Source organism: Eschscholzia californica, unplaced genomic scaffold (assembly GCF_041429995.1).
Source record: "Eschscholzia californica isolate CP2 unplaced genomic scaffold, dmEscCali1.0.p SCAF_1, whole genome shotgun sequence".
In the NCBI taxonomy this organism is placed as follows: Eukaryota; Viridiplantae; Streptophyta; class Magnoliopsida; order Ranunculales; family Papaveraceae; genus Eschscholzia; species Eschscholzia californica.
This window is the reverse complement of record NW_028238198.1, coordinates 3,402,944-3,429,131: the sequence shown is the minus strand read 5'-3', so window position 1 is coordinate 3,429,131 and position 26,188 is coordinate 3,402,944. Positions and strand designations below refer to the sequence as shown.

The following is a 26,188-nucleotide window of genomic DNA, read 5'->3' as shown; positions in this document are numbered from 1 at the left end:
TCAAGGAAAATAAACTTCAATAATCTATTGGAACCCAAAAGACACATGTTAACACCCAACTAAAATAAGCTTCACTAATCTATCGGAACCTCGGAGACGCATGTTACCACACAACTAATATAAGCCTCGGAGACGCATGTTACCACACAACTAATATAAGTTTTACTAATTCATCGGAACTTCAGAGACACATGTTGCCACCCAACTAGAATAAACTTTACTAATCGACACATGTTACCACCCAACCAAAATAAACTAAACTAATCCATCGGAACTTTAGAGACACCACCGAACTAAAATAGCTTCACTAATCCATCTGAACCCTAGACACACATGTTACCACTCGACTGAAGTAAACTTCACTAATCCGTCGGAACCTGAGAGAGAGACTATTTCAAACTTCATGACCTGGCAAAGTATATTAGATTAGCAAACTTTAAAGAAAAAATTCATTCAATAATCAAAAGTAATTTACAAGATTATACATCACACATCTATTTGCAAGAAAAAAGAACTCACAAAAACCTATTTCTTAATGTTACAAATTTCTAAACCTATTATAATTCTAAACATGAATAAACTACCCCGAATTTCTCTTGTTATCATCATCATAATTATGTTAAACTTCCAACACTTTTTCGAGGTAGAAAAAGTCAGAGTAACCTAAATTTGCAAACTGGATACTCTAGATCTTGGAACAACCTTCGTAACCCAACTTCGGGATTTTCACTTCACTATCTCAATCGAAAGTTATGGCCATAGAAGTATACTTGTTCGTCACTGACCGAGCAGGATCCAAAAAACCCATCTCTCTTTTCGTTAGTTTCGTGGTTTCCTAATAAATCCTCATCCAGTTTGCATTTGTACATAATCGTTCTTCGAACATCTTCGATATTGTTTTCTTCTCTGTCACTTAACAAACAACTTAGTAACTTGAGATCTTTAAGTGTAGTCCATTTGGTGCTTCAACTCTTGGAAATTTTTCTATTGTATCTCCTCCGACTTCTTCCCATCTAAAACACGAAAATTTAATTCGAAAAAGTAATATGAGATTGGTGAGTAAACAAAATTGATAACCCATTAATCGATAAACGTAAAATGAAATTACTAGGAAAGTAAGAAGTTATTTACTTGTATTTAGTAACAAAGTAATGAAGAAAGGTGGAAATTTCGGCTACTCCCAACTCCTTCCCTGGACATAATCTGGTTCCTCCTCCAAATAACATCAAGTGTGGGTGAGATTCCAAGCTTCTATCCTGCATTTCAATATTTTCGTTATTTTCATTTCAATTTTCAACTAACAATACATGACATGGCATCTCGGTAGATTACATGTCATATCATCAAGTAAACTCGTGTTTTTATGAAGATATGAATATCGGTAGATTTTAATTGGGGCACTAACCTTCCATCGCCATGGATTAAAAGATAGAGGGTCCGGATAGAGAAATGGATCGTAGTTGGTTTCTCTTGTATAAACATAGATTCTCCATCCTTTTGGAATAATAAATCCTGTAAAGCGAAAAAGAATCATCACACTATATCAATAACAGATCACTACTATATACTTTAATTATACAAAACTAATTATACGCAAATAATGCGATGAACCTGGCCTTGGTCCACCCAAACATTATGTACCTTTACACTCATGTGGCCACATGTCTGTATCTCTCTTTATACATACACACACATATATATATATAGGTGCCCAATTTGATATAAATTTCCTTTTTTTCACAATTCTTAGTTGTTCTTAAAAAGAAGATCACAAATATATCGAAAAAGAAAAGAAGCTTAAACAAGATAATTCTTCTTTTTCTTTCCATTTACTTATATTCTTCGAAAAGTATGTGGAAACTTAAAAGTAGCCATCTAAGCTTAAACAAGAATGTTTTTTTGATCTCTAACAAATAACTCTTTGATTAGAAAAGTACCAAAGTACATGAAAGACAGACATTGAAAGATGTCATTTCTTTGTTTGAATAATGCTCTTAACTCATCAATAATTGAAACTTTTGATGTCTTACCGTTTAATTCCATATCTTCGGTTGTTTTTCTTAATACCCCATTAACGATTGTGGCTAGTCTCATAGTTTCGAAGATTACCTGCAATAATAAACATAAAATGAGTTAAATAGTTCGAACAATTATTATAAAACTAAGTTGTGGTCGATCAAAATTACTTACAGAACGAGTGAATTTCATGGATCGGTAGTCATTCCAATCAATCGGATCGTCTGGTCCCTTTTGTTTTCTGATTGCTAAATGTTCTTCCTAAAATGGGTAAGATCAAATTAGGATCAAAATGTCGAATTACAAAACAAAAACAAGATTTAATAAAACTTAACAGTGTCAAACTCTAACTCACCCTGAGTTCTTGAAGAGCTCTTGGATGATCATGCAGATACTTAACAGCCATCATTGAAGTTGTCGATACAGTTTCATAACCGGAGTAAAGGATAGTAATAATTTGATCCATTATCTCTTCGATACTTAGTTTATATCTTGAATCTTCCATTTTCAGTAAACCACCAAGCATGTCGTCATGGGTACTCGAACAAGATCTTCTTTCCTCTATAATTTTTCTCAAGATGCTAATTATATTCTTTCTTGCCTGTGATAAAACACCATTCATATAAGAACATCATAAAGCTTCAAATATAAGGTAAAGATCTATGTTCACTTTACTCAACTAAAAATACCCCAAAGACCCAAAACGGAAAAAAGAAAAACGAAACCGTTGACTAAGTGTGGTAACACAAGCGGATAAGATCCTCGTACACGAAAATTGTAGACTAGACATACAACAGGTGAGAGTTAACCTGTTGGCCCGTACGGGCATCTCAATGGCACAAACTAGGCATAATAGGCCAGGTTTCACCCGGGGTTCATTAGGTCCCATAGCTTTATTCAAATAGAAGGTTCTAGCTCTGAATTTTTTCACATACTCATAACATTCATAAAAGGTAACACCAAAAGCCAAGGTTCTCAAATACTTGATTTCTCGATCATATAGATAAACTTAGAATATGCTTATCTTTCCTAACCAATGAGTTGAATGCCCTCTAACGAAATTAGAGTTCAAATCATGAAAACCGGAACATAGAAAACTATTAGCCGACATGTATAACATCTAAGAAGACTATACGTGGTCAATGATTCACTAGATATGATGGAGTATATGTATACCTGAAAACCCCGGCTATAATTTGTACCCGGAAGGTTAATAGGAAGCGAGAGTGTTCCTAGTACTAACTTATAGAACTCTCCTTTGAATGCCTCGGATTTAGCATGGGACTCGATCCCAATTTGACAAAAAGAAGATAGAAGCGCCATCTAAACAAAAAACAAAAATCAAAATTTAGTAGGTAACAAAATGCATCTTAGTTTGTAATTTTAGATACCGAAAATTACAAACAACATTGAAACAATAATTACTAACCTCTTTAGTTTTTTCTTGGATATCAAGGGTTTTGCCATCCCAATTGCTAAGATGAGATCTCATGAATTCATCAATCTTAGGAAGTAGTTGATCTCTTATCATAGAAGGACTTATAATAGCAAGCAATGATCCTCTCATGGCTTTGTGAGCACTCCCATGAACCGCCGCTATATTTCGATTACCTAAGATATCTAACATGGATTGTGGATAACCAGGAACAAACCCTTTTCCTTCATTTAGAAGAATGTATCTATTTAGCTCTGGATCCATGGAAACAATAGTTGGACATCCCAATATGTGGGATTTGAAAAAACTTCCATACCTGATATCATGGAAGAAAAAAGAACTTTAAGTAAAGAAAATTTGTAGAATGACCCATTTAAGAATCAAAATTAGCAATAAACCCAAATACAGATTTGTTCTTTAGTGATATAATTACTGTAGATATTCATATTTCCATGCAAAAAACTTAAAATTAGAATAAACAAATAGATACCCATCAAAGATTTTATCCTATTTGATCTAATTCTAGCATTAATAGAATCATTTATCAAGAAATTGCAAATTAGGGTTTTGAAATTGAAGAAGTACTCTGTTTCATAACTAAACCAGTACTAAACTGAGCTAAGATAACAAACACAAAACAATAAACAACAAATTATATCAAAACAACATAATAAACCAAAGAAAAAACAACATGAATTAGATGAAACCCTAACAAAAAAACAACAATGTCTAGCATTTATGTGTTAATAATTTAAGATTTTTGAATAGAACAAGAAACCCATATCTAAACAACCAATAATTCATCACTACATTATCAAGAATTTTAAAAAAAAAAAAATTATAAGAAAAAAACAAGAAATGCCAACCAAAAAAAACAGAGAGATTTAAAAAAAAAAAATCACCTTGCTCTTTGATTTTTCATGAAATTGGTTCCTTGTTTAAGAAACTCAGTAGTTTCACCAAAAACAGGCCAACCCATAGTTCCAGGAGGCAACCCTTTCTTCCTATATCTAACTTCATTCCATCTAAGTAAAGCAGTACAAATACAAAACCCTAAGATCACAAAAACAACAATGAAAACCGCCATTGATGTTCTTAAAAAATAAGCTTTTCAAAACCCCACTTCCAGAGGAGAAGTGTAAAATGGAAATGGGTAAGCTTATTATTATTATTTTTTCAACTTAGGTGGTGATGGTATATATAGGCCCTTGTGTGAGGAGGGAGGGCACTGACTTATTTAGTAAGACCACCAGAGTCCATCTCAATGCACTCTTCCCAATACCACCCCCTAAGGTTAGACTTTTGACCTCTCTGCGTAAAATAAATTCCACCCCAGACCCCACCCTTTCTTAGTTTTATAGAAAGATAAAAGATTAATGGTTGTCTGCTCGGCCAAAAAGAGGCCGGGTAAAATACCGATCGGATTACTTAGTCGGACCAAAATTAGTAAGAGAAAGTAAATCTGGCTAAGATTTTGTTCAGACTACATGTTCCGACCGAAATTCATCCTGGATTTTGGTCGCGTATAGTACAATAGATAAAGATAAATAAAATGAGTCAGTGAATGAAATAGAGATTACATTTGTTTTTAACTCAAATTGTCTATCACATAATTGAACCTCCCTTAATCCATCGATAATTTGATAATATCAATCATTACTTAAGTTTCACACAGTATTAAGAATATGGTGTTCACAAATGATAGAAAATTCGAAAGAATATTAACCTAAATCAGGTTGAAATCTGACGTAGACGATTAAGCTTTGTCAAGTGAAAGAAAACACTAGAGATATAGTATTGTCGTCTACGTCAGATCTTGAAGAGATTTGGTTCATGTGTTTAGACATTCAAACATTTACGTTTGAGAAATAATTTGTTATGACAATGAATGTTTTGACGTAGTCAAATTCTTCATTTTCATCAATTATGCCACGATAAATTCACTCGTCAATTAACATCATATATTGCACTATCAATATCTTGAATAACATTATGAGTAGAACTCCAAGTAATTATAATAATGTTGCAAAAAAAGAAAGTAATTATAATAAAGAGTATTTGTCAATTCAACCAATGAAATTATTTGAAAGAAAAGATGAAGTAAGCTAGTTAGAGGTAAAGGTTCTTATAATGATATATGGGTTTGAATATGTGAGAAATAATATAAAAAAGAAGGGAAAAAAAGGCCCACACAATTTGTATCAAACAAAGGCAGGTGAGAGAGATAGGAGAGAAGTGGCACATGGTCACCACCCAATTGGAGGTAGAAAGAAAAGTACTCTCTCACTACCCTCAGAGTTCTTCACATGCTTGTCTACAAGATCTGTTAATTTCATTAGACAAACCAATAATAGACAATTCCTTGGATACCATCTAAAATAGTGGGGAATAGAGAATAGAGTTAGAGAAAGAGAGAGAGAGAGAGCGTGTGTGGATTAGTTAGAGAGAGAGAGAGAGAGAGAACTCTTTTTTTTTTTATGAAGGGGAGAGAGAGAACTCTTAGTCCCTCTTTAACTACAATTGTTGAACCTTAAAAACTCTAACATTTTTTAGTGTCAAGTTGTGGACTAGAAGGATTTCAAGAGTAATAAAATTATGTCCATATAAATCAGCTTTGGGTTTCTTAGAAAACCACTAGTACTATTTGATTGGATTTTGAATTACAAAATTCCCAAAAGTACCCTTGTTTTTGTCAACAAATTCCAACACTTTAGAAAGAGAAAGAGTGATATGCTATGATGGAATGGAAGTTATGGTGGTACAGCAAAGAGATTTTTGTCCAAATAATTTACTCAAGTAGGGGTAATGGGGATCTATAATGTTGTGGGACTTATACTTAACTACCCTTAATCAATGTGTAATTTTAGTTGATTAAGACAATAACCTTTTTGGTTTAAGGATCGAAGAGCAATGAGAATAATGATAGTACCCTTTGCAACCAAAATATGCTGTAAAGGGTGGTGTCTTGGCTAATTAATATCAATTTTATTTAATTAATATATCATATTTTCATTAATTTAGAAATTAAGTTGTCAAAGTAGGTCTTTGTTTTCTTTAATTGTCCCCGAAAAATGATTTCCTACACACAAATAAATAAATAAGCAAAATAAAAATAAAAAGTGCAAGTATATAATCATTAATGACATCAAATAACAAAAATATTGTGTACACGCTTTTTCTTCATCTGTACTACCAATATCACTTTCAAGTATTAATCGTTATAAATACGATGTACAGTATACACGTGCTACGAATTAATAGGCATTAATAACAATAACGATTGATGTAGTCATATTCTCAAAGTACTCGTGTGTTGTCATGAACCTTATACTTCTTGTCCCAAGCAAAGTTAGGTGTTTAAGTTTCTACCCAATTTAAGTATATAGTTTAAGTTTATACTATAATTAGTCTAATCATATGATCACCTTCTTATTTTTACGAATAAAATTTCGATCTTTCTGTTAAGATAAAATTTCAAGTAAATATGACACATTAATTTCATTAATTCTCACAGTACGTACGAGAACATGAAACACTTCAACCACTTGGGAGTTCATAGGGGAAACTTTTAGATTGAATTTTTTCGCCACATCGGAATAAAATACATATTATATTAATTTTATACTTTTTTTTTATCATTGAAGGTTGATTGATAATGCTTTAGTTCTTTTATGAAGTAATATAATTTATCCAATGGTATCACTTTCTCAAAATTTTCTTTTGACTTTTAGCAAGAAGGAATGAAGATGAGAGGGTTTGTCATGGTGTGGGATAAAAGGTGAATTGGACAAGGACCTCAAAGAAAGACCCAATCGTGGAGAGATCCACTGGATAGGGATTTGACACAAAAGATGCTGTACTATAGTAGTGGTGTTTGTTTCTCCTCTTATCTAAATTTTTTATTTTAATTATTGAATTCGTCTTAAAATTGTTATCATGTAATATTAATCTTATTCTATAGGTGAATCCTAACTGATATTATGAAATGCCATCAAAATTTTCAAATTCGTATTAAACGAAGAGATAGAATTTAACCCAGGTATATGAAATGGCTCGAGTGAATAGCCTTATATGAAGAAATAGAATTTAGCCCAATTTTATGATATATCTAAAGCTTTTAAAAACTAATATATAAATATACCTTATTTTTTCTCTACAACCCTTCAATAATTGCTTTAGGGCATATGTTTATATTTTCAGGTTTTGGTTATGAAAAAGAAATAGTGAGATAAGATTTTGGATTCTCCAAAACCCTAAAAACCTTCAAATATTGCAGTAGTAATGTCTGGTTTTAAGTCCGAGAGATCAACAACTTAAACATCATCTAAATCTAATTTATCTATCTTTTAATAAAAGAGTGAGATAGATAACTATAACAGGACCATAATTGAAAATTATGAGCGTATGTTCCTGGAAAATTAAAAACAGAAAGATAAAGCACGTTAGCTCATGTGTCATTTCATGAATATTGGAAACGTATCAAATTGAATCAGATAGTTCTATTCCTTGATATTTTCTGACCGGTCAGTTTAAGGTTATAAATATACTTTTAATCAGAAAGTATAATCACTATAGAAATTAGAAGAAAATAATTATTTTTGTGTAAGACAGAGACTCTCTATCAACCATGCAAGACATCCAAATCATTAGTCAAGAATCAAGACAGAAAGATGAGATAGAGTGAGAAGATCACAAAAAATAAATCATTAGTTATTAAGAAGAAGAATACAAATAGCATATATGCCAACCTAATGAATGAAACCCTAAAAATTAGGGGAGATGAAGATATGTCTCAAGACATGACATAAGTCAATGCCTCCAAAAGCGACCCCAATCCGTACTTCACTATCTTCCATTAAGAATTTGAGAACAAAATAGAGACCTAACTCAACACGCATGCATCTATTAAATTGTCGACCTCAACTAGATTTGATCCTTATTAAATCTAATTGTTCAACATTTTGCCACCTAACTTTCTTTTTATCCATTCAATTTTTTCATATAAATCACCTACCAATATATGGAATTACTTACCCACCACGATTAACAACAAAAATCTTGTTTTGGCGTGTAGGATCTCATTTCTAGTGTTAAGTTAACAATTATATAGCCGAGATGGAAATATTAATTTTTGAAGAAAATATAAGTTAAACCAAAAGAAAATAGATATTTTTTTCAGAACAACATATTGTTATTCAGCTCGAATTATATGTTTGAGATTACTACTGATTATTATAACATTTGTCTTTAGCAATGATAGTAACAATGTTCTTTTGAATAATCTAACTTACTAACTTTTTTTTTTTCTTTTGTATAAAACCAACTCTAAAAACATTTACAAAATAACATACCAATAGTTAAGGATTATACTGTTAGGTTAATTTCACATTGGTTGTACAAGGGGCAGGGTGTGTGTTAATAAGTGTGGGAGAAGCCTTACCTCTTGAGCTGGTTTTTGGGGCGAGAGAGGCCCATACAACACCTCCCAACATATACCCGAGTATAAAGTCTTGACTTGTGAACACGATAGAGCTAGGTAAAACATGTTGTGAGATTGTTGTAGTATAAAAATAATTGATAACAATAACATTGGTGGTGTTAAGTTTGTGGTCATCCAACTCAAAACTAATTGGCTGTGAGTGGAGAGGACCTATACTTTATATTCTTGGTTGCTAGTTACCCATTCTCCCATGTGAGACTATTCTCACAGGTGGCATTAGTTCTGTTAGTTTGGTAGTAGTTAGACATTCACTCCGGACTTGGTCATTCCTAGGTCCACACAATAATACATGATTGTAATTAGGGTTTTAGTTGAACAATATATGATTTATGACATGACATATATGTACTAAGAGACACACGTGTGGGTGGATGTATAAGGATAGGTATGAAGAATAATGAATGATAAGGAACATATAAATGTTTTAGAGAGAAGAGAGAGAGTGGAGATAATGTGTGAGTGGTACATATATCCACTTAATGTACTTTTATTCATAAAACTTGAATATGACTACTTGAATCAAAGGACTTGACTGACTGACTACTACTAATTAAACACCAACCAACAAGGCAAGAAGAAGAAGAAGATGGAATGAATGACCATGCAAAATGGACAACAGAGAAGAAGAAGAAGAATCAACACATACTCTTTTTTTTCTTTGTTTCTCTCTCTACTCTCTAGATGATGAGAGTAATAATAATAATAAAGATTTCTGACTTTCACTGCTAAATTTGCACGAGGGGGTCTATCTTTTGTTCTTTTCTGATTCTTCTTCTTTAATTTCTTTTTTGACAGATATGTCTGATGAGGTTAAATTGGGTTCCTCTCCTTTTCTGGTTTCCCCACACACTACTGTTCTTAATGGGTCCTACTTCTTCCCTTTTATATATTCATTATGCCCTTTAATTCCTTTTCAACCCACAATCTCTGACCTACTCACTCTTTTGGCTTCCATAAGTTTTTTCTATTCATTTTGACCCCTGACGACAAAGAAATTTCAATAATTCTTTCTGAAAATAATGTTAGGGGCTAAAAAGGAATTAAATCTCAAAAAGAAAAATTAAATCCACCTCATCTCTGCATCTCTCTCTTCCATTTCATCACCTCTCTCTTCAACTTCTACTCACTCTTTGCCATCTTAATTATCATCTTCTTCTGGGAAGGTTGTCGGTCAACAAATTATTTCAGCGACTTACAAACATGCAAAAAATTATTCTTTCTTCATTCTTCTTCTCTCTTTTTAAACTCTCCGGTTGTGGAACTCTCTCCGTCGAAGATTTGGTTCACTTCCAGAACTAAAAGATCTAGTAAACTTGATCTAAAAAACTAGACCTTCAAAAGTCTGGTACAGATCTGATGAACCAGACCTTTGAAAGTCTGGTTCACCAGAACTATGGCGAAGGGATTTTTGTCGCATGAGATGACGAGATAGCGAAGGAAAAGATGAAGTGGATGAGAAGGTGGTGAAATGGAGGAGAAAGGGAGAGATGAAGTGGATTTAATTTGTTTTTAAATTTTTGGAAAATAATTCTTTTTTTGTTTTTATGGGTATTCTTAAAAGAATTGAATTGTTTTTAACTCTTTCAGTTCAAAACAAACTATTAGATATTTATGGAGGTCAAAACGGAAAGTGAATCGCAATTTGAGAACTAAAAAGGATTTCACTCATACATTATTCATTCTCTCTCAGTATCTCACAACTACCCAAATTGATCAGTGATTTCTTTGTCTCTCTCTCTCTATATAGTGTGGTGTGGTCTAGGGCTGCCGTTTCCAAGTATGTTTGGCTGTTTGTTATCATATAAACAGATCAACAGTGACTAGCTTATCTACTCTAGACCCTAGTCCTGCCGCACGCTCAGGTTCTCACTTAGGTCTCCCCAAGTCCAAGATACTACTTGTTTAACACTACCTATATATTGGAAAGAATCTAGATTAATTGAGATAAATGATCTAATACAAATCAATAAAACAACACATATTTTTGTTGAATTCTATCATCTCTAGTTCATATCCATGACTACAAATGCCACGTGAATACGTGTTTTCACTTGGTATAGTTGTTTGTTTCGAAGAGTTAAAAAGTTTTCTATTGGATGATTTAGTCACAATTTCTTTTTTTTTTTCCACAACGAAAATGTGTGACACATAACTAGTCCAACAATAACGTCTAAACATTTAATCTCAAGACCAATATTTTTGTCAAATAAAACAAGCATATGAATTATTAAAAAAAATGGGGGTAATTACCGTGTGCCACGATTATTAGTTAAATTAGTTATTAGATTGATTCTCTTCTTAACCTCCTTATCAAGTCTCTATCGTCGTATAACAAATTTTCACAATTTCATTGAACTTTATTACTATTAGAATATGTATAGTGGGTTTCGGAATGTAAAAATAAACAATCAAACCGTTTTGTTAAGCAACGAAAAGTCGGCAGATTTTTAATGTTTTAATTTTTTAGATTAAGTAGATGAAACCCTACTTACAGTTATTTTTCAGTAAGATTTTCATCGATATTTGACGAGTTCTGTTATAAATTTGTTAGGAGTGAAAAACACCAGAACATCAATTTGGTCTACATTTATGTTATTGTTATCTTTGAAGTTACATTCTTCTGTTCCCGTTCCTCAAACATGAATTCGAAACCTAGCTAGCTAGCAGCAGTGGCTGGCTAGTCTAAAAAGTAGTCTTGGTAGCAAGCTAGTACACGTTTATCAAGGTCGAAGGAAGCTATACAGCATATAGCTGGTGATATAGGGCTGACAGACCCCCATTGTATAAAGCAGAAAGCCCCTTCCTGTGGCATTGTTCCCCCTTTTCTCTTGCTCCTTCCCTAGTTGACTAGTTCCAACTACCAACTGCATCAGGAATTGTAGAGTTACTCCTCTCGAGTTACTCCTTCCCTAGATTAAAGTTATTTCACTTTTAACCTAGACATATTTTAGTGTTGAATCAAATGTAGTCGAATTTAATGTGAATCAATAAATAATAAATTTTGTGGAGGCAACCCCAATAATACCATTTGGGCAAGGGAAACAGGTTTGGCGCTTTCGTGTAACATGCTATAGTCTCAACGCCCTTACGAAGTAGTGATGAGTTTCACGTGCTATAAGCCGTCCAACGCGCAGTTAAGAAGATTGGCCGCACTCTGAACGATACCACCCACCCTACCCTACCACCTATAGGTGGCCGTTTGTCCTACAACCACTCGAAAAGGAACTACAATGATCTTGAATAGGGATCCTACAGGGACAAATAGAATCTCCATAAAAATACAACTAGATCGAGCACCAGTGATTTTGTATCCAGTAAAAATCTTGGCTTATTGATCGACGTGGGACTAGAGATATGTGCATATGTGGTAGTGAGTTAGAAAATCGACCAATCGATCTCGCTTTTATTTTTCTACGCTACTCAGTACAAGAATCTAACTACATTAGAACTATTATATATCAAACCAAGATAAGAAGAATCTTTTCTAGTCCTGTAAAAATGTTTTGGTTTATACGTTAGAAAAATTATCTAGTGGAACCACTTATGTGAAACGTCAATTTTGTTTCTTGGACCACTCTTGATTAGACTTTAAAATCAAGTTGTCGACACTGTAAGAAAGAAATTTTAACCTTGATATATTCTGGTTCTTCTTAATATGGTCCTACGGTAGTACCAAGACCCGAAATCATTGTAATTCTCTACCTAAAAGGTAAGAATATTTATAGGACTCAATTAATATTGTACTTACAATATTTGTTGAACCACTCTCCCTCCTATTTATAATCCCGTTCCTGTGCAAATCTAACTGAATTCTAGTTTGATTGTCGAGACTATTAACAAGTATTTGTTCGAGAACTCCAATATATATCTTTTAACAAAGATACCCATCAAAATATATCTAAATTATTATAATTTCTTTTTGTGGAAAATAATAACTATTCAGCAATGCTAGTGAACTTGCAAAAACAAATTAGTAGCATAAAAATTTTGAACTAAAAAATATAAAAGACTTGACTTTTAGCAATACCTAAAAACTTTGAAAAATACATTTTGTTGATTAAAAGAGAGATGGTGTTTTGTAGCTCACAAATTCATTTGAACTTTGTATCTAAAATTCATCTCATGAGTATCTAAATTCATCTCAAGAGTGATTCACAATTCAAAATAGTTTTTTATAGACTTTGTATTGAAGATTGTCTCCGAATAACATGTGTATATATAGATGATAGCTCTCTGAATAAACGAAAACAAACAACCAAAAAATTAGACCCACTCGGAAAAGAAGAAGAGACATCTTGAATCACAAAAATAAATATTCACGGATGATGGATGGTGGGGGATGGTGATGGGCCAACATTTGTTATTCCTATCCACAGCTCAACAAACACATAGATTTTTAAAATATTATTTTAATATAGTTGTTTCAATATATATTAAATTAAGAAAGAATGAATAAATAAATAAATAAAGATGGGGAAATTGTGGATTGTGGTGGTGGAAGTTGTGTTTTTTATCCTTTGGATTCTATTAACATATGATTGCAAATATTACTGACGTGCACGTGTGGTTCGTCGTACCCACGTGCACTCGTATTTATTCGTGTTGTCTCTTTTCCATAATTTCCGTGATATTTCATGTCCATGTGTAATTCATACGTGTCACTTTTTCTTTGGGCGGTGAAATTTGTCTTGACTTTTATCTTCTTGCCCGCACGTGAGGAAGGTTGACTTGTTTTGACTATATTCTTTTACGAAGAACTCGGATGGACTATTTTGATGTTATTTAAAGAGTCTAAGTACAGGAGTTAGGGGTGGGAAATCGACATACCCATTCGGGCTCAGACAGTCGCTCTATTGAGTCAGGTTGGACTGACTTACATTTTTTAAGTCCACTAAAGTTTATCGGGCTGATCAGACCAGACATTTTTCACCTTTAAGATGTCCGCGGCCCATTAGTGTCCGCGAGTCCGATTAGACTTTGATTATTGCAGGCCAAACGGACTCCTAGTTACTTGAGAAAAAAACTTTAACGGAACGAAATAAACTGAATTTCACAAGCCAAAACATAAAAAAAAGAGAACATCAAATAAGAATCACATAAAAAGAAATTAAACAAAAAAATAACAACATCTCTTTAATATTCATCTTGCGAAAAAAAGGAAATTATACAAGGAAAAAGTAACTTTGTACCACTATATAAAAAATTAACAAATAATAGAACTAATTTACTAATGTTAAATCAAAAGACAATCCACGTTTCTGTTAGATCATTTAACGTTGTAAGAAAAAGAAAGAATTAGAGAGAAGAGTGTGAAAATATAAATACCTTGATGATTGTCACTCTCGGATGAAGCCGAGAGGGAGACTTGATTGATGTCTCGGTTATAACCGAGTAGGCACTCGAAGGTGACGAGTGGAAGAAGATGAAGATGATCACACTCGGTGAAGCCGAGTGGGAGAAGAAGAAGATGAAGACTCGGTTTGATCCGAGAGGGAGAGAGACAAGTTATTAGTGGTAGGGATGAATACTTTGGTAAAATACCTTTTATTATACACAATAACTTGATTGTACAATTATGTATGGTTATGTATATATAGGATACAAAAGAGGAAATTGAAAACAACTAAACTCTATAATAGTTATCTAAATATAATCCTAACTACTAAGGAATCCTAGTTGTAATAGGATTCCTATGGGACCAAGTCCACTCGGTTTGGCCGAGTGGAGTGGACCTTCCAACAAAGAGGGCTTAGGGTTAAGTCGCTCACCATTTTGGAAGTGATTAGAGAAGAACAAAGAGATGCAAGATACCTAGAGAGTCTTGAGTGTCTCTATAATAAATGCTCCCACATCATCTTGGAGTGTCAAATAAAGTGTTCCATTGGAGAAATTTTTTAACAAAATTTTTAAAATTCCTAAGTAGCACTCTAAGTGTTAGAGTTTGAGTGTCCCATTAGAGATGCTTTTAGAATGTCCTCTTGAGATATCTCTAGTCTACCCTTGACACGTCATCTTTGATATCTTAGTTGAATTTTGCATTGGAATGAATTTTAAACAAACATTCCAAAATTCTTAGGCTACACCGAGAGTTTCTAGTATTGAGTGTTGCATTGGAGCTGCTCTAGGGTGGGTGTGGTAGAGGTATCATCTGTGCATCTCGTTGGACATTCTCTCTTTGGATGGCCCAAAGTACTGAAAAGACTCTTTGAGTTTGACTTTACCCCTTCCATAATAAGTAGTATTGTATTTACCCTTTAGACTTATTAGTATTGCTAAATAATAAATTCAAGTGATAGAAATTAATTGAGTTTTGAAGTATGATATAATAGCATTTCATTCCTGGACAGCAAACAAGACATTAGTGCTTTGACAAAAATAACAAGTCAAAAGGAATAAACTCAATAGTGACTAACGTCAACGAGGGAGGTAAATTCACTTACCAATTAACGTCTAACGTAGATGTATTCAACACAATTTTCCTTAATTATACTTATTTCTCCAGTCACTGTTTCAATATACGTTTTTTTAGTAGTAAGATTCAGATCTTTTAAAGAGATATTCATGTTATCACTCAACCAAAAATGAACTTCAACTTAGAATTATGAAGACACACGGATTGAAAATCTACGAAGCCTAGAGTTATGAGTTACTAATAAAATAAAGTTATGAGGTTTATGTATGTCCCCTATCTCACGAACCCTTACTATCATATGGTTCACTCTATATAGGGGGCCTTCTCACTAAAATGATTTAGATGAATATAAATGAACACACAAACAGCTAGCTTAGTTTATAAGATATATACAAATCCAACCAACATGCATGTTGTAAAAATAAAGATTCTATTTATTTAAAGTTGTAGTAGTAGTTTATAATCTTTGCTGCTTGGTTCCACCACCCCACCTCCATGTGTTTGTAAGGTCCCCATATACATTATTTTTTTATGATGCTAACTCCTTGTCCTCCTTCATGTCTCTCTCTTTTATATCTTCCTTTTCTTCTCTCTTTTTCTTTTTATTTCTTCTCCAATATGAGGGTATGATCCCTCATCATTCAAGCTCTCTCCCACACAAATACACACACATATATATATATATACATATAAATCATAAATGTAAAAATTGGGGACAATATCGATAATATAGTCTAAAGATATATTTGAAGTGTGTATGATCTCTCCCTTTCTGTGGTAACCACATAAGAGGAATAAGAGAATTGTTTTTGGTAGGGCAAGTGGTAGGAAGGTTAGTCACAATCATAAAAGGCAAAAGAGAAACAGCTACATTGCCATGTTATCGTGCCCCTTCGACTTGATCTAACCTTCGTCGTCGGTACGATTATGGACATTTGAGAACAACCCAAGTTTGAATATGACAACTCCAAACCTATCACTATTACTTCTACCTTAATATCTCTTATTTCATTTCTATATATTCTTGTACTTTCGGCGTGATTGATGAATTTTCTGACTATACATTTTCATTTGTCTTAATACGAGTTGTATATAATCAATGATGTATGTTTTGTGATGTATCATGCTCTCGAGCACGTGATGTGACATTTTGATGGTCCTTAGAGTTGTTTATAATTTGTAAGAAAATTACCAAAGATTTATGTCATTTCCACAACAATTATGAGTTTATTCTATCACCTTATTTTACAATTGTGGTGTATAATTAATGACATTAATCTTATGGAGTATATTATAATCATAGAATTTTTTTTCCCTCTATTCAAAGAAATATTTGGAATCTATATTGATCAAAAAAACAAAATATATTGCACAAATGTGAAAATATATAGAAAGAGAGTTCCTCAAAAGTTTTGGTAATTATATGGATTAACAATTAAAATCATCATTGTCATAATTGGATATCAAAGTATCAAACCTTTAACTAGAATCATTCAATGTTACTAATCCAACTAATTAAAGCCTATAAGATCCTAATAAGCAATGATTACTATTTTTTTTCATTTGTATACCGTTGCACGAAAAATAACACCGAAGAAGCACTTTACGAGATTAAAGGTAAAATTATGAAGTAATTAATTCCCGTTTTAGATATTGGATAATATACGATCATGATTTGTCCAACGAAAGAATGTATACACGTTCATATTTTAATTATGTTAATAAGATTGCTAGCATGTGAAGGATGACTCCTACTTCCTACCTACTCACATGCTTCACACCATAGTAAATGGAAAAGAAGAAGAAGAAAGTAATTGAAGAAATTTGTCTAATGAGATTTTAATTTTAGTTTTAATTTTCTATACTTAAGGGTTCAAAACCCTAAGTATGACTATTTAGTCACTACTCTAGTCAAACTTTGATGTGAGTACAAATGAATTATTCTTTTGTTAATTAGTCTTTGCTCCATATAAAATAAGGTTTCTTATCTTATTTTGAGAATCTACTACTAGAAAATTTGGAGAATTGCTGGGTTTGAATTATTTGAATAATAGGTATAGGGAAAAAAATTTATCTCGAGTTGTGAATGGGAATACTTTCATTTGGCTTCCACTAATGTGAGTGTAGACTAGGTTTAGAGTCTTTTGACAAATCCTTTGACTGACTTTGATATCAGTCATCACGGTCTGAATCTAAAATAACCAATACAGACACTAGTTGGAATCAAACATTACAACTTCATTAGTTCAAGTCTTCAACTCTTGAAGTTATTTGTAAATAACATAGAGTAACTTGTTCCGCACTGATGTGGTGAGGTATCTTTGATTTTGTTTTGAAATGGGTACACTTTTAAATAAAATATTGTTGTATTTAATTATAATTTGACAATTTAGAATCTATAAGTCAAAATATTAAACCCTAGTTAATAACCTCATTAGTCAAACTAAATAAGATATCATAGACTAGGTTATGATGTGATCTCACAATCAATTTGGATTAGCTAGATATATAGATAGTTATTAGTGTGACTTCCACTTATCTTTTCACATGATTAGTAGTACTATGCCAAAAGTGTTGCATGTTTGAGATTTGAGCGGATTATCCGAACAAAAGTGAGCCCTTTTGACCTCTAAATTGTTAGATTGAAAGGACCAACAAAACTCCACTATTGTTCAACAAAAAAAGAAAACTCCACTACACTTTCAACAAGAAAAAAAAACAAAACTCCACTACAAATATTCCCAAATTTGATCTATCTACAAGTAGTTAGGTTTTGTTATAATAGAAAAACATATAGAGGAAACCCTTGTCAAGAAATATATTTGGGTCGATATAATAAACAAGAGAAAAGAAAAAAAAAGAAAATAAACATATAAAGTTTTTTGTTCGTTTCTTTTTAAATTTGTGACGCTTCGTTTTTATATGTTAAGTTTCTTATCTAATGAATAAGATAACCATAAGATAATCATATAAATAGCAATCATACGTATAGAGAAAATTGAACTAGTGTTAGTTCATAGGTCACTGACATCAAATGCGGAGTATGATATAGTTGAGATATTCCATCCTACGGTATAATGTTAGCGATGTACCCTTTCAAATTAGACACACACATAAGATTGGGGAAGTTGGGTCAGCTAAAAAGTAAAACCTCGAAACGAAAAAAACAGAATTACAGCATAGAGAAAAATATGAGGGGTATAAAGAAATTGGGTCAAGATTTTATCTATTCACTAGAATAACACATCTCATATTAAACTTGGCTTAAGTTTAGTTGTACCCATGAGAGGGAAAAGCTTAGTTACTTCATTTTTATTTTTTTATAAACGTTTAATAGAAAAAAATGCTTAAGCTCGTGGTAAGGATATCGAAATTTCAATAATTTAGTCTTCACATATCAATGTTGGGAATTAAGAGGAAATTCTCGCATAGATCTGGATCAGAAATATAATAGTACATCCCTAATTGAACACTTTAAAACTATATTATGCCGCCGATATTGTACAATTATTCAAAAACCGAAACAACATGGAATCATGTTTATACATTTAAAATGAAAAATCTAGGCTTAATGAATTTGCTTTTTATGATAACATATTCATAATGACATGAATGTGTCTGACAAATTCTATTACTTAAAATTTATTAATAGTTAAGATTGATTAGCATGTGTTAGGTTCCCTTTTAATCTGCATTTTCACATGCACCATGATAATAGTAAACTAAATTAATTGGTAATCACTTGTTTAAATTTCTTAGATTGCAAAATTTATGCAAATTAACATACATAGATGATAGATAGGTTCATTGAAATTCAACCTAATTTTGGTCAAAATTTAATTCTTAATGTACTTAACTTTTCTTGATTTGCAATAATTTAAAAAACAATAATTATCTTCCAAAAGGTTTGCGGGTTGTGACTTTGTTCTTAGAATTCTTTTTGTATCTTTGCTTGGTCAATTGAATACTAGCTGATCGGTTTCCTCTTTGTTATTCAAAATGGGTTAAAAATATTTCAATTAATTGTCTCCCTCTAATACATTTTCTTCTATTAAAAGAAATTAAGATAAGAATACATGTATTTTATTTGAGAATTGTTTGATAAATACTTTTTTTTTTGTCGTCGTTTATAAAGCATCCACGACGGATCCTAATGTAGCCCATTTTAGGCCCGATTAAGTCGGGAGAAGTAGGTCCATTTAAAAACCGAAACAACCATCCCATGAAACTAAACCACCATACCCTTGTTGGTCTGTAAAAGTCATCCATGTCAAGAAAATCATATATCTCTGTAAAAGTCTTATTCATAAATAATGATGGTGGGCTCAAAATAATCGATATCGCTTCGATAAAAAATTGAGCCGTTGAAGCTGCGAAATTATAAATACACTCACCCTTTTTGTCGTATACATTTAGTTGGCTGCTCATAGGATTTCCTAACATATATCATCATTGGACTTGGAACTTGTTTGATGACCATATGATATTGACAGTTCAGATTTGAGGTGGCAAAATTAGTTTAGAGGCGCCTCGGCCCATAATTCTCATCAACAAATAGGGTGAGTATCCGCGGTCTCCGGCCATTTTTGGGTCAGCCAAAGCCCAATCACAAAATTTTGGCCGATTAAGTTCAACCAAGTTTGGTTCGTACCCAAAATATTAATCATTTTTAAAACATAAATTTTGTAAAATCCATATGATCCATGTCACATGAATTTCACCACATTGCTAATTTCACTCTTATCTCAACATAAAATGGTATTATCGTAAAGCACCTAAACAACTTGATTTTATTAAGAAATTTTAAAAACTTCATCACTTCAAAAATACTATAGACTAGTCAATATATATCATTTTTAATGTATGATGTATAATCAGTTCGGTACGGTTTGAATCAAAATGCTCAAGCGGGAATCCAACCAAATCAATGATGCTCATTCTACTTAGGCGGAAAAGGATCCAGTTTTGATCGGTCCGGCTTGTTTCGATCGGTTGGGCCCAGATTTGTTCACCCCTATCATCAAACTCATTATTGGGCCCAGTGAGAGCCCAAGCTCTAGGTTTGTTGCTCATAAGATTTTTCTGACTCATATTATAAGTGGACTGGGCCTGGTTTGTTAAGCCCATAGTGTTTGGAGTTTGGTGGTATAATCAATTTGGAGGTCCACAGGCCCATCTTACCCACCACCATCAATGATTTTTAGTATTTGGCCCAACACCAAATTTGCCACTCCAGTGAATAACTTTAGACTGTCACTCTGAAATACTATAAGTCTTTAACCTATTCCCCAAGCTTTTAGGTATTATTATTATTATTTCAGACTTGTTGTTTCAGTACTCCCAAAGTAACTTCCCCAATCATCAAAGAGATATAGAGAGAGAGAGAGAATCAGGAGGTAGTTGGTTGGTGGATTCTTTCCTCAAAAATGCCAACCCTAACAAAGCTCTTCACTTGGCAAGAACTCTCTGAACACAAATCTAGGGATGATTGTTGGGTCATCGTTGATGGAAAGGTATACAAATAAACTTTGCACCTTCAAAAACAATTTCATTCTTCTTTTCATTTGAATAGATTTGACATTTATCTTTCATGGGTTTTTTTGATTCATGGGTTTTCTTGTGTTTATGTATCTGATGATTATATATCTTGTTTATATGAATTAAAAGAATGAGTTCATATTGTAAAAGTTTAGTAGGGTTTTGGTGATTTTTCTGTTGCTGATTTCTTCATACTAGTTATTTACTGTTAAATCATGGAGGATTTATGCTTTTGATCCAACTTAATTTTGGATTTCAGTAGTGGGTAGGTATATAAATCACAAAGTCTCTTAGTTGTTCTGGTTTTAGGGAAAGATCTTTTGAATTGATGCCTCATTGTCAAAGTATTTCAGTTCAACGATGATATCGAATAATTTTCCTAATTGTCAGCTGAGTAATTGTAGTTAATGGCTCAGCTGATTAAGTGGTTAACCCTATGTGTCTTTACAAACTAAATTAGATAAGTCAGATTTCGATGGCAAGTTTAGAGTACTATGTCTTGAAGGTTACTGAAAAAACGGGTTGGTAGATGAGCAACTCGTCAACCCAATGGGGTAGAGCTTATGTAAACACTGATCCCACTATTGTCGTAAGCGCTCATTTTCGTTATGTGGATTGTATACAAGTTATGCCACACTACACCATTTTAATATTTCTATACTCGTTAGTCGCTTACTTATATTATAGACATTAACTCAATAAAAACATCCATTTTTGTTCATTAAGAGGGTCTTGAATACCAGCATTTGATGTCCTTGTTATTTGTTAACATGACTATATGCATGAAATTTTCTTAACTTGTCTATATTTCGTACTCTTACTTCCATCGACCCTCTTAATTCCCGTCATTTACGGAGTGGAAAATGACTTTTGAAGTGGTTTTTCCCATTCTCAGTGGTTCGTTGTTTGTCCATTGAATATGAGTTGTTTCACTTCTAAACTATTATTAACTAAATGTTTGAAAATATCGACCACATTCTTTGAGTAAGCTACGAGAACAAGTGCAAATAGGTCTCTTTTTTAGCTTATGGACTCGATATGCTGGTTATGTTTTGGGTCTTTACCAAGAGGCTTTTCTGATCTTGTCTTTCCGAATAGTTTGCAATATCAAGTTTTCTGCTCAAATTACACGTTTACTTCAGAATTTGGATGTAGTAAACGTAAGATCTATGACTTTTATATGGTTCGCATTCGCATATCAATTACTAAATTAAAAAAAATCCGTTTTGATGCATAAAGACAAGTGAAATGACATATTGGGTTTGATCAGAATCGACCAACCACATACTTGGATGCAAAGTTTTGTTCCATTCATGTCCCATTTCAATGTAATTACTTGTGCACAATAATGGTACATCCTGAAACCATATGAGAACGGAAGCTTGCAACATCAACTTTCCTCTCTAATCATACGAACATTAGAACATATCACCACTAAACTATTTATTCTTATGCAAAGCATATTCTCGATACTTCTCTTAATCGTATTATCGATTTTAACAGGTATACGATGTGACGGATTATTTAGACGAACACCCAGGTGGAGATGATGTCCTAATCAAATCAGCTGGTACTTTTCACTCTCTCTAGCTTATAGCATTACATAACTTGCGTGGATTTCTTCTTCTCTTACAAACTTACATAGTTGTTTGGTGGAAGTATCTGATATTTAAATCGAAAATGTAAATAGTTAATCTAAATATCTAATACTTAGAGTTGTGTTTTATTTTCTTATGAAGGGAGAGATGCGACTGACGAGTTTGAAGATGCCGGACACAGTAAAGACGCGATAAAGCTCATGAAAGACTATTGTATCGGAGAGGTGGACCCAACTTCTCCTAATATCGAAGAAGTCAAAAAAGATGTCTTAGAGAAACAGGAAGTGGGTTTTGTCGAGAAGTTGAAGGGCTTAATTTCACAGTACTGGGCCATCCCGGTAGCAGTTGTTGGCGTTGCTGTCGTAGGTGGAATATTTTATTCGCGTAAGAAGTGAAAACAACAAATGTTTTGTTTAAGCGGCTTAAAACTTCTAAGAAAATAGATCGTCGAGTCATAATTGATGATGATAAACTACATATTTGAGAATTTTGATCAACAGACAGAATAATATTTGATTGATTGAGAAAATAGGCAGTTTGATCAAATATATGCTTGTTGCAGAGTTTATTGTTCTGTTTACAGGTAGAATGGTGGAACGAAAATAGAGGGAATAAACTTCTCAGGTCTCTTGTCTCTGCTGTGATCTTGTGATGTTATCATACCCTGCCTCCTTTGGAAGTGTACAATCATTCAGACAAGTCAAATATTATGAGTCAGATGAAAAGCAACTGAAATCTGACTCCATTCAATTTAGACTTTTGAGTCAGATTTCATATCCTAATAAGAGGGAAATAGCACATGGGGTCTTGCTCCAGTAGAGGGCACAAAGTTTATGGCATAAACAAAAAGAATTTAGAATATTTTATTTCCTCCAAACATCACAACCCCTTCTTTTTCCTTCTTTGTCTTCTTCCACTACCACCATCAACTCCGACTACCTCCAGCACCAATTCTGGGGGCATCTCCACCCAGTGACTCGGACAACACTTTTTGTTTTTCTCTCTTTTTCCCTCTCTCTCTCTCCCTCCCTCTCTTATTCTCTCACTGTGTTCCGGCAAAGGGGAGGGCCTGTTCGCAGGAACCCTTGTCTGGATCTACCAGACGAAACTTCATTTGGTAGAACCAGACTGCTTCGTCTAATATAGACTGGAGAGAGAGAAGAAAGATGAGGAGTCCGACGAGTTTCTCCAGTCGATAACTATTCCGGCCTGACATAAAGGAAAGGTGTGTTTGGGGAAATTTTTTGGTTTTTCACCTTTTGATATTTTATTCTCCGGAAATTTTTCTTGTTTTGCCAAAAAAATAAACTCATAGTCAAATAGAGTTTGTAAGATTTGTAGCGCCTCCAAAATTAGAATGGGCTTTACTAACAATGTCTAAACCGACCCCAGCTTCGTCTTCAAAAGTACCCTATGTCTTCCCCAAGCTCTTTAACACTTCACTGAAGAAGAAGAAGAAGAGAGAGAGAGATGGCGCAGGCAGTACAGAAGACTACTCTCTATGTGGGTAAGCAAGCAAACAAGCAATTTCGATAAAAACCCTAGTTATAAATTTCATCAATAATTTCAAAAAAGGTTAAAATATTTGAATCTTTCATGTGTTTATTGATTGTGAAAATTGAATGAAACAGGAGGATTAGCAGAAGAAGTGAATGAAACAATACTTCATTCAGCATTCATACCATTTGGAGACATTAAAGATGTAAAAACACCATTAGATCAAGCTACTCAGAAACATCGTTCTTTCGGATTCGTTACTTTTCTTGAGAGAGAAGATGCTGCTGCAGCTATGGACAATATGGATAATGCTGAACTTTATGGTAGAGTTCTTACTGTTAATTACGCCTTACCTGAAAAGATTAAGGGTGGTGAGACCGGTTGGGCTGCACAACCAAGTAAGTTTTTTTCTTCTTTTTTTGCCCTAACCCTAAATTTTATTACTCTTTTTTTTTTTTTGGTTAGGGTTTACTCTCTCTAATTGTGAGTTCCTTTAATTTAATGTGAAATTAGTCAGAATACCATACTTCTGAGTTGGTCTTGGTTAAAAGGACATGCCTGATATTTTGTTATGCTTGGATTCCACCATGTCCATTATTTTTTAGGTTTAGACTTCCTATTCGAACTTGTGCAAACGTAACCTATACAAACTCGTGTCGTTGTTTGTTTAAGGACATGCCCGGGATATTCTTTTTACGCTTTGGCTCCTTGTTCAAATTTGTGCAAACCTATACAAACGTGTGCAAATACGTTCTAACCTGTGCAAACCTCTCCAAATACGTGCAAACCCATGCACACCAACTGCTACTTTTATGCAAATTTTACTCGCTCAAACCTCTGCAAACCCATGTAAACCAGTTGCTACTTGTATGAAACTTTGTGCAAATCTTACTCGTTCAAACCTGTGCTAAACCTCTACAATTATATGCAAACCTATGCGAACCAATTGCGACTTATTTGAAAATTTGTGCACATTTTACTCGTTCAAACTTGTGCAAATCTTTGCAATTATGTGCAAACCCATGAACACCAATTGCTACTTATATGACAATTTGTGCAAATCTTACTCGTTCATACCCGTGCAACCCCTGCAATAACGTGCAAACCCATATCTGCACCAATTGCTACTTATATGCCAAAATCTTACTCGTTCAAACCTGTGCAAACCCCTGCAATTACGTGCAAACCGATGCGTAGTAATTGCTACTTCTATGCAATTTTGAAATCTTACTCTTTCAAACCTGTGCAAACCTCTGCAAAGACATACTAACCCATGCAAACCAAGTGCACGTGCAAATCTTACTCTCGTTCAAACATGTGCAACCTATTTTGCTTTTTGTTTAATTGGATTTCTCTAATCTTACTTAGTTTTGGCAGAAAGTTGTTTGTAGCTGTTCTGTTCTGTCAGGGTTACTTTATTCTCTCATAAATCACTCTAATTGTCCAGTGTCCACTTAATATATCATAAATAGTTCGATTTTGAAGCTTTACTTCTAACTGTTGGGTTCTTTTTCCCCTTTGTTCATTCAGTTTGGGCCGATGCCGACACATGGTTTGAACGTCAACAACAAGAAGAAGAAATGCAACGTTTACAGGCAGAAAATCGTGCTGCATTGGAAACTGCAGAGGAATTACATAGGAAGAAATTGGCCGATGAGCGAGAAGGAGAGAAAGATGAAACTGAAAAGGATGATCCCATGGCTAGGGCAGAAGCAGAGGCCTTGAAAGAAAACAACAATTCTTAAATGGTATTATAGCTCGAACTAGGTTCTCGTTTTCCTTTCAATCTGTATGGTTCCAAAACTAGCTAGCTGTATTATCATCAAATTGTACATTCAAAATCGAATCTCAGAGTTGCCTGTTCTGATGACATTTGATTTCTGGCAGAAAGAGAAATATCAGTACAAACATAATTGCAGTTTGTTGTTTGGCTTTGTGGGTTAACGGTTTATATCTATTTAGTTCGAAAAGTACTGGTTTAAACAAGCTCGATGCTCTATGAATTTATTTGATACCCTCGCGGAAAATCAGAAACTTAAGAAGGCATCATATAGAAGCTAAGATTTTGTTCAATTCCATCCTTTCCAGGTTGCCCGAGAGAGGTTCCGTCGAAATTTATCATCAAAGACCCACTCCCCAAACCCCGGATTAGATTTTTAAGAGAACATAGAACACATGAGATATCAAATCAA

General features: G+C 33.5%; 3 protein-coding genes across 3 annotated transcripts; 2 read left to right on the top strand and 1 right to left on the bottom strand.

Annotated features, from left to right (window-relative positions):
• Positions 1–435: 435 nt before the first annotated feature.
• On the bottom strand, positions 436–4,780 carry LOC147563304 (cytochrome P450 85A-like). The gene is made up of 9 exons (XM_086636418.1): positions 4,354–4,780; positions 3,446–3,767; positions 3,193–3,339; positions 2,372–2,617; positions 2,191–2,277; positions 2,031–2,109; positions 1,406–1,512; positions 1,132–1,256; positions 436–1,013 (listed from the first exon to the last, which is right to left on the bottom strand). Exons 1-9 carry the CDS (start codon positions 4,536–4,538, stop codon positions 926–928), a joined length of 1,386 nt encoding a protein of 461 aa, XP_086492544.1. The 5' UTR covers positions 4,539–4,780; the 3' UTR covers positions 436–925.
• Positions 4,781–20,589: 15,809 nt separating this feature from the next.
• LOC147563303 (cytochrome b5) lies at positions 20,590–23,045 on the top strand. Its single transcript, XM_086636396.1, has 3 exons — positions 20,590–20,876; positions 22,405–22,471; positions 22,641–23,045. The coding sequence occupies exons 1-3, from the start codon at positions 20,790–20,792 to the stop codon at positions 22,892–22,894; spliced, it is 408 nt and encodes a 135-aa protein (XP_086492522.1). The 5' UTR covers positions 20,590–20,789; the 3' UTR covers positions 22,895–23,045.
• A 279-nt stretch (positions 23,046–23,324) lies between these two features.
• ATE1 (ATPase E1) lies at positions 23,325–25,914 on the top strand. Its single transcript, XM_086636388.1, has 3 exons — positions 23,325–24,006; positions 24,131–24,394; positions 25,527–25,914. Exons 1-3 carry the CDS (start codon positions 23,970–23,972, stop codon positions 25,739–25,741), a joined length of 516 nt encoding a protein of 171 aa, XP_086492514.1. The 5' UTR covers positions 23,325–23,969; the 3' UTR covers positions 25,742–25,914.
• Positions 25,915–26,188: the final 274 nt, after the last annotated feature.

Excerpts from the sequence above, each read along its gene's own strand:
- LOC147563304 (XM_086636418.1), bottom strand. The coding sequence starts at position 4,538 with ATGGCGGTTTTCATTGTTGTTTTTGTGATCTTAGGGTTTTGTATTTGT. Across the intron at positions 2,278-2,371 it reads GAGCTCTTCAAGAACTCAGG|GAAGAACATTTAGCAATCAG; the intron begins GTGAGTTAGAGT and ends TACCCATTTTAG. Across the intron at positions 1,014-1,131 it reads TACTTTGTTACTAAATACAA|ATGGGAAGAAGTCGGAGGAG; the intron begins GTAAATAACTTC and ends TTCGTGTTTTAG.
- LOC147563303 (XM_086636396.1), top strand. The coding sequence starts at position 20,790 with ATGCCAACCCTAACAAAGCTCTTCACTTGGCAAGAACTCTCTGAACAC. Across the intron at positions 20,877-22,404 it reads GGGTCATCGTTGATGGAAAG|GTATACGATGTGACGGATTA; the intron begins GTATACAAATAA and ends CGATTTTAACAG. Across the intron at positions 22,472-22,640 it reads TGTCCTAATCAAATCAGCTG|GGAGAGATGCGACTGACGAG; the intron begins GTACTTTTCACT and ends TTTCTTATGAAG.
- ATE1 (XM_086636388.1), top strand. The coding sequence starts at position 23,970 with ATGGCGCAGGCAGTACAGAAGACTACTCTCTATGTGG. Across the intron at positions 24,007-24,130 it reads GAAGACTACTCTCTATGTGG|GAGGATTAGCAGAAGAAGTG; the intron begins GTAAGCAAGCAA and ends TGAATGAAACAG. Across the intron at positions 24,395-25,526 it reads CGGTTGGGCTGCACAACCAA|TTTGGGCCGATGCCGACACA; the intron begins GTAAGTTTTTTT and ends TTGTTCATTCAG.